The 8,433-nt window shown below is 35.3% G+C and overlaps 2 protein-coding genes across 2 annotated transcripts; one reads left to right on the top strand and one right to left on the bottom strand.

The window, feature by feature from the left end:
- The first annotated feature begins 5,416 nt into the window (after positions 1-5,416).
- LOC126765736 (putative nuclease HARBI1) lies at positions 5,417-6,815 on the top strand. The gene is made up of 3 exons (XM_050483474.1): positions 5,417-5,749; positions 5,806-6,219; positions 6,288-6,815. The coding sequence occupies exons 2-3, from the start codon at positions 6,001-6,003 to the stop codon at positions 6,813-6,815; spliced, it is 747 nt and encodes a 248-aa protein (XP_050339431.1). The 5' UTR covers positions 5,417-5,749; positions 5,806-6,000.
- A 35-nt stretch (positions 6,816-6,850) lies between these two features.
- LOC126765722 (uncharacterized) lies at positions 6,851-8,229 on the bottom strand. Its single transcript, XM_050483460.1, has 3 exons — positions 8,085-8,229; positions 7,848-8,028; positions 6,851-7,789 (listed from the first exon to the last, which is right to left on the bottom strand). The coding sequence occupies exons 1-3, from the start codon at positions 8,180-8,182 to the stop codon at positions 7,199-7,201; spliced, it is 870 nt and encodes a 289-aa protein (XP_050339417.1). The 5' UTR covers positions 8,183-8,229; the 3' UTR covers positions 6,851-7,198.
- Positions 8,230-8,433: the final 204 nt, after the last annotated feature.

Here is an 8,433-nt window from a genome sequence, read left to right as displayed (position 1 = left end):
AATTCGTATTATAAGAACTTCTTACATTTGGATTAACGAATATGGGTTGCTCACATAACTTTATTAGTACAGAAGAGTGATCAGAAGATAGATCAGTACATGTATCAGCTGTTATGTGCGATTTATCTATATTTTTGATTACAGCAAAATCAATTAAATCTGTTATTTTCTTACGATCACTAGGCCAATATGTCGGCTTACCAGGAGATATTATTTCAAGGTTATTGTGCCTATTTATAACAGTTTGATACAGCTGTCGTCCTTTCGGATTAATAGGACGTGAACCCCAGCCCAGTACGTATGTTTTGCGTTGTAATCTCTATCTGGTAGAAATCTTTGACCTAGTGTTCCACAAAAGTCTTTAAATTCGATTTCTGTAATTTTAAAACGAAGTGGACAGTATATAGCCGTGAGATTTTGGTCACAACCCCGATTTTTTATTGATCCGTATTGTTGTAGCTTGTAACTGTGGTGTAGCATGAGATTCTAGAGCATAGTGGTTTAAACGATTTCTAATCAATACTGCCGTTCCACCATGCGCTTTTCCATCTGGATGATTATGTCTAACATTATAGTCTAAATCCCGGTACACTGTGTAAGACTTATAATCATTGTTTCAATACCTCCATTTGGAAGATTTTATTGAAACATTTGCATATTTTTTATTTGAATTTAGATGTTACGACGTGCTTGAATTTGACTGAAATAAGCATTCCATCATTTAATTCTTCTTTCTTAAGGGTGCGATTAGAAGTGGGATGTAAATCACCACATACCACACAAACACTGCGTAGAGTGCAGTCTGATTTATTATGCCCATATTCTTGGCTGTTAGTACATTGTACCGGTCCGTTTCTTTTATGTGGTTCTTCCACAGTTACTCTACGATGCAGCAAATATTTCAAATTATATATTATATTGGATGTGTTTAATTTTTTTATGTTGATTTGTGTTCGGCAACAATTAAATTTTATACATTGGCTGTGGTGCTTTGTTTCTATTAAATATATTTACAACTGTATTAATTCCAAAACCGCATTTTTCCAATGCTTCTTTGACTTCCCTAGAGTCTACGGCGGACTCTATACCCTTGATTACAACAACTAGGCCCTTAGAGCTTTTCAGTTGATACGAATAATAATTCTTGTTTTTATTTGACAAAAATTTAACTATACCTATCCATTAAACTTTTTTCAGTGTAGGACTGAATTTTTGTTTCATCTATATTGCCTTTTTTCAAAGGCGCTATATGAAAATTGTTAGTACCTACAATTTTACTTAATTCAGCAACGAGAGCATTACTGCTACGCTCGCGCAGATATATTGGAGGTGGTTTGGCATTAACGACTGTGGTGGTACCCTTCACATCGTCGTCTGATCCATTGCTTAGTAAGGCAAATCTATTGCCATTTAAAACTTCCGGTTTATTCTTAATTGGTGTACCGCCTTGAAATGTTTTAGGATTGACCGCTGACCTTGAAGGACTTAATTTCCTTTTTATGTTAATGTAGCGGTCAATGCCAGTTTGTACAGACTGGCCTTTTTGTTGGTACATTCTCACCTTGTTTTATGTTGTTCTTCGCTGCCTGCGTACTTGCTGGTACCTGCTTAGTTGTTGGTGTGATCACGTTTGCTGCTGGCCGTTGTTGACTGCCGTTCTCTTCTGCTTTTGCTTTTTGTAAGCTCTGCTTATGGTGCTGCTCAATTGGTCGCTGCGATGACTCATCCTTCTCACCGTTGCCTTGTTTGTTGGTAGCAGCTGAGTTCGCAGACTCGATAAAGCTGAAGTAGGCATAGGATTTTTGCATTTCGTGTCATCGTGCAATCTTGCAGAGCAAGAGAATGCCGCTATTGATAGTTGTCAGTGGAAACTCATCGAAAACACACGTTGAAAGACACATTTTCAATGTCGGTCCGAAAATACTATAAACAGTCTCTAGCGTTAGTCTCAAAACATTGCCTCAAATTTGAGACCTTATAGTTAGCAGGTCACAAAACTAAAAAGAACTCTTGTCTGCCATTTTGAATATACTGAATAGAGATCATCATAGATATTAATCGATGGTCGTTTTTTATATTTTGTAAGCAACTCAAACACGAAAAGTTTAAAAATAAATTCATTTTACATAAATTTCGTAAATATTATGAAACAAAGTCAACATATATTTTATTTTAATTGATAATTATGTTTTTTGACTATGCTATAGAAAATTTAATATATGTTATCGACATATTTATTTTCATTCAAGTGTAAAATCATCTCTGAATAATGAAATGTAATAGATATTGTGACTGTCACTTACAGAATAGCAAAATCGTCTCAAGTCTCAAAAATTGTCTGTAACTTAAAATCTCAAATTTAGAGACTTGAGACTTTATCACTGTACAGAATCGCACGGTAAAACAACTGACTTTTGAACTTCAGTAGTTAATAAAATGAATTAAGCCTTTTAGCTCTCAATTAATAAATTTAAAAAATATTTTTAATTGAAAATTAATACTACTAAGCATCACATTACAAAAGAAGTCATCAAATTAATAATTTTTTTTTTTGAATTATTTTATTTATTGGATCTGCTTTTTCTTAAAGCCTAACAATAAGTTATAAAATCTTAAATCTATTTAAAAACTAGTAAGGCTCAAGCAAGTGATTGAGCTATTTTGGCGATGCGTTGCTCTTTAATATGCAGGCATGTCTCTTCTTTTAAGGCGTGTATGATCGCAGGAATGTACCAAAGCATAAGCCAAAGGGTTTGGGTGATCTGGGAGTTTAGATATATATTTAATTCTGCTGTCTTCTAGTTCTTTCTTTACCATAGGGATACCAAGGTCTTTATGGATATTTTCCTACGCATGTACCACGGTGAACGTGAGGATTGGGTTAAGCATTTTTGATTGAAACCTTTGTAATATATCAATATTAGCTGCACAGGTCGTACCCCACAGTAGAATGCCATACATCCAAATCGACTTTATGGCCGCATTATATAAAAGCACTTTGTTGCATAGGCTAAGTTTGGAGTTTTTATTTAAAAGCAAATTTAAATTTGCAGCTCTAATCTTCATTCATGTTATTTTACTAGAGATGTGTTTTCTCCACGTGAGCCTTCTATCTAGGTGAATACCAAGATATGTTACTTCGTTCGCTTGGGGTACTAAAATATTGTTTATTTTTACTGCCGGGCACATTTTTGGTCTTAGCGAAAATGTAATATGCTTACACCTTTGTTCATTCACATTTATACGCCAGATCGCTAGCCATTCTTCGACAGATCTTAAATGCTTCGCTAGTATTCCTGATGCTAAAATGTGGCATTTGTTATGGCTCACTATAGCTGTGTCGTCCGCAAAAGTTGAAATTAATACATTATTAGCTGTTGGAAGATCTGCTGTATATATGATGTACAGTGTTGGGCCTAAAACACTGCCCTGGGGTACACCAGCCCTTATGTGTCGTTCATCAGATATGAAATCTCCCACTTTTACCATAACTTTTCTATTTTTTAAATAAGACTCCAATTCTAAAGGTAGAATTGTTTTTAATCTTATATGAAAGACCTTCGTACCACACCTTATCAAACGCCTGAGCTATATCTAGAAATATTGCTGAACAGTACTCCCTGTGCTCAAATGCTTTTCTTATCTCGTTAGTAATTCTATTTACTTGCTCTATTGTGCCATGTTTCGCACGAAACCCGAATTGATGCATTGGTATTGTATTATTTTTGTGGAGGAAAGGAGACATCTTTGATAGTAATACTTTTCAAATACTTTAGAAAGACAGCGTAGAAGACTGATTGGTCTGTATGAAGACGGCTGTGTTAAGTCTTTCCCAGGTTTATCTATCAAGATAATCTGTGACTTTTTCCATGAAATTGGATAGTATCCGAAACTAAGAATTGCATTGAAGAGCAAAGAGAGCACCTCTACAGCAATAACTGGTAACCCAATTAGCATTTTTGGGGGAATTTTATCATGTCCCGGCGACTTTTTTGTATTAAGTTCTTTGATGATACCAATAATTTCAGAAGGTGAAGTCTTAAGAGACTCGAGCGACTCTTTAGCTGTGTTGGGAAGAATGACAGCTTAAAGTTGTTCTTTGGCAAATTGGGCTGAAATACCTTTTCTAGGTGATTTGCAAAGCAATTAGCATTTTCCTCGTCACTTCGAGCCCAATTTCCACCCAAGTCTCGTATAGGCATAATGGAGTCAGTTGGTGGCTTCATGGACTTTTGGGCTTTCCAAAGGGAATTTTGCTTGTTTGAATTTGGACACAGCTTCTTTATATACATTTCGGTGTTCAATTCTTCCTCACGTTTAAGCGCTTTTTTAATTTACGTACAGCAGATTTTAATTGAAGCTGAGTGGAAGGGGAACGATTTATCTGCCATTCACGTCTTGCACGGCTTTTTTCATTTGCAAGCATTTCTATTTCTCTGTTAGAGATTTTTCTGAAACCAAGCGGCTTATAGCTTTTATTTGGTGTTGCTAAGACAGCTGCGCTGGTTATTATATTCTTCTCTTATGCTTTCGTCAATATCTCTTGCTGTATTTAGTTTGTACTCAATATTAATGTCGCTACTGACGTATTTTTTGTATTTTAGCCAATTCGTTTTATAAGAAGTTAGACCCACTTTTGGATTAACGAATATGGGTTGTTCACATAACTTTATTAGTACAGGAGAGTGATCAGAAGATAGATCAGTACATGTACATATCAGCTGTTATGTGCGATCTATCTATATTTTTGATTACAGCAATATCAATTAAATCTATTATTTTCTTACGATCACTAGGCCAATATGTCGGCTTACCAGGAGATATTATTTCAAGGTTATTGTGCCTAGTTATAACAATTTGATACAGCTGTCGTCCTTTCGGATTAATAGAACGTGAACCCCAGCCCCAGTACGTATGTTTTGCGTTGTAATCTCTATCTGGTAGAAATCTTTGACCTAGTGTTCCACAAAAGTCTTTAAATTCGATTTCTGTAATTTTAAAACGAGGTGGACAGTATATAGCCGTGAGATTTAGGTCAAAACCCCGATTTTTTAGTGATCCGTATTGTTGTAGCTTGTAACTGTGGTGTAGCATGAGATTCTAGAGCATAGTGGTTTAAACGATTTCTAATCAATACTGCCGTTCCACCATGCGCTTTTCCATCTGGATGATTTGTAGCATATAGTCTAAATTCCGGTATATTGAAATTATTTTTATTTGTTAGATGAGTTTCTGAAATAAGCATTACATCTATATTCTTTTCAGACAGAAATCTGATAATCTCTAATTTATGTTGATTAACACCGTTAGCATTCCATATACAGATATTTAGTAAGCTCATTTTTTGCTTAATGAATTTTGCAGCATTTGATTTTGTGATTTTATTAAATCTTGGATCATGTTTTGCATGGTAGACATAAATTGTGTCATACACTGTGTAAGACTTATACGGGCATGTGCTGGAAATCACGCGATTTCGTTCCGTTTCCGAAATTGCAAATCGCATGAATTAGTTTGGGGTGTGCTGAATTCCACGCGATTTCAGTGAAGTTCGAAGTTAAGTTCGAAACAGCTGATTGTCAGAGAAAAGAAAAAATTTGTTTAATTTTGAGTTGAAGATTTGTGTTAAAATGAGCGTTTTCATTCTTTCTGCTTATTTATTGAATCAAATGAACTGGAAAAGTGATGAAAAGGTTGCGCGACGACTTTTAAGAGACCACTCCAATCCTTTGGATATTCCAGAGCCTGTGTAAGTGCATGCGCAAGGCGTTCTATTAAAAATTAAAACACAACATCTTCTTGCAGTTTTATTTCGTACTACAGGATAAACAAAGAGGCCTTTCGGAATGTAGTTAACGATATTAAGCCTTTAATACATCTGTCGTCCATACCTGTTGAGTTGAAACTAGCAACCACGTTGAAGGAGGATTCCAACGGTCTATTGGAAAGGATTCACATATTGCATGTGATAGGACGACGGTGTCAAAAATTTTAAAAGAGATGTTAAACGTTTTAGAGCGAACACAATGTCCAAAGTGGGTAAAGTTTGGAAGGACACATTATGAAGTTCGTCAGTCCAATTTACATTTTTACAACAAATTTGCTATACCTGGCGTTATTGGCTGCATCGACGGGACTCACATCAAATTACTAAAACCTTGCGACAATGAGCATTTATATTTAAATAGGAAAGGTTGTTTTAGCGTCAATGCTATGATAGTAAGTTAAATAATACATATGGCTTTCATACTATTGTATATACAAAATTAATATTAACGCTTTTGCAGGTATGTGACTATAAAATGAGTATAACAGCTGTGGATGCGTGCCACCCCGGATCAAGTCATGATGCTTTTATTTTCAATTTATCCAATATAAAACAGTCTCTTTTATCCAGTTTTCAAAGCGGTGACCACAGCTCCTGGTTACTAGGGGATTCAGGCTATGCGTTAGAACCATATTTACTCACACCTTATCGCAATCCGACTTCTGGAACATCGCAGCATAAATTTAATTTGCAACATGCAAAAGCTCGTAACATCGTGGAAAGAGTAATTGGGGTGCTAAAAAGTCGCTTTAAATGTTTGCAAACTGTTTTGCCATACACCCCACAGAAAGTTGTTAAAATTATTAACGTATGCTGTGCTTTTCACAACATATGTCGATTTTATAATGTTGATGATTCCATGTATGCGTTTTCCGAAGAAGTAATCGATGATGACCCTGCTGAAAATAATAGCAGTCTTGAAACTACCGCGACAAATATCAGGGATCAAATTGCAAACAATTTAATGCAAACACTTTCAATTTCATAATTTTTTTTTATTGAATTGTTTGGTAGCAAAATAAAAAGACTTAATGTACTTCAATATTATTTACAGAAGGTGCTTGCTTTGCATTTCAAGAACTTAATATACTACTTGCATTGGGATACTTAAAAATAAGAATTTAATGGTATCTATCACATTTATATTACAGTTAAAAAAATAAAATTTAATTTATCACATTGCTTATATGTACTAAAATAAAATTTTTTCAATTCTTCGTTTATACAGGATTATATATGTATGTACTTATGTACATGATATGCTTAAATAACTAGATAAATTGTAAACAAATTTTAATTCTTAAATAACTAAAAAAAAAATTCCGAGATCTCATAACATTTTAAGTATTTAAAAAAAATAATAAATTAAAATTATCTTGCACGTTTCGTCCACTCCCACTTTTCTTCCTCTATCTCCAACATGCGTTTCTTCATATCACTTTTTTCTTTCCCAATTCTCTCCTTTATGGAATTATGCTGACGCAAAATTTCATTTTGTTCTGCGGTAAGAGAGTTCTGTATTGAAATGAGATCGCATAACTTTTCCATCGATTTTATCACTGCACCATTGCTATCTTTCAAAATATTTTTGGTGTCATCAAAACTTTCCAGGAGCTTCCCTAACGTTCCAGATATACAATCAACCGCACCTGCTTCCGTGGCCATGTGTTCTTTGATACATGCTTGCATTGAATTTGGTCTTCGCGTTCTTGTTGCAACCGCTGAAGTACTCGGTGTGGGATTTTCGTCATCAGATGATTCATTGCTATTGTCGCATTGTACACCGAATGAGGAACTTTGTGGAATACCTTCTACACAAGTATAAAGACCGCAAAGTTCTGCAATTTTTTCCTCAGTGCAGCTTAAGACAAATTGGTTGAAGGGACCTCCGCCGGTAGCTCTTGTCTCCGATTTGTTGTGTGCAATTTTTTTGCGTACGCAGCCCTTCCAGTCCGACCAAACCTGCTCAAGAAAAATTGTTAATAACCACTTATGTGTACTTAAGAATATCTCTTTTGACCTTTTTCCATCCGTTGATATCTTTTTGTGGTGGTCCTTGGCTGTTTAATTCTTTGGCCAGTTCTGCCCAAAGAGCCTCCGCTGCCACTCGGTCGCCCTTGACATAATTTTTGGCAATGTCAGGATGCTGCTCCATAAAACTTAAAAAAGTTTCGTCTTGCCTTGGCGTTTTATGCTTGCCCCTAAATTTAAAGGCATAATTAATAAATATCAATAAATACAAATTTAAAATACTTACATTTCTAATGTTTCCTTCAATTTTTCAATAAATTCGCGTGCCCGCAGCTTCACGATTTCAAAATAGAAAACAAATGGCGGTTTCGATTTCTGGCACATGTCAAATCGTTGCGATTTGATGTTCGAAAACGAAAACGGATCAGTGAAATTCAAGTGAAATATCGGTGCAATACGCAATGTTTTAAGTGCAACGAAATGGGGCATTACGCTACTTCATGTCCTGAAATCCGGACCAGCGAGAGCGAGTAGAGATATGAGGGACGTATATATATTTGCACTTTAGTTCCGCTGAATATGAATAGTGAAAATTATGATTGGTTGGTAATTTCGAAATTGATTTACCTGAATCC

This window comes from Bactrocera neohumeralis, unplaced genomic scaffold (genome assembly GCF_024586455.1).
Source record: "Bactrocera neohumeralis isolate Rockhampton unplaced genomic scaffold, APGP_CSIRO_Bneo_wtdbg2-racon-allhic-juicebox.fasta_v2 cluster11, whole genome shotgun sequence".
Classification (NCBI taxonomy): Eukaryota; Metazoa; Arthropoda; class Insecta; order Diptera; family Tephritidae; genus Bactrocera; species Bactrocera neohumeralis.
Note: the sequence above shows the minus strand (reverse complement) of the source record. Positions and strands in the feature narration are given on the sequence as shown.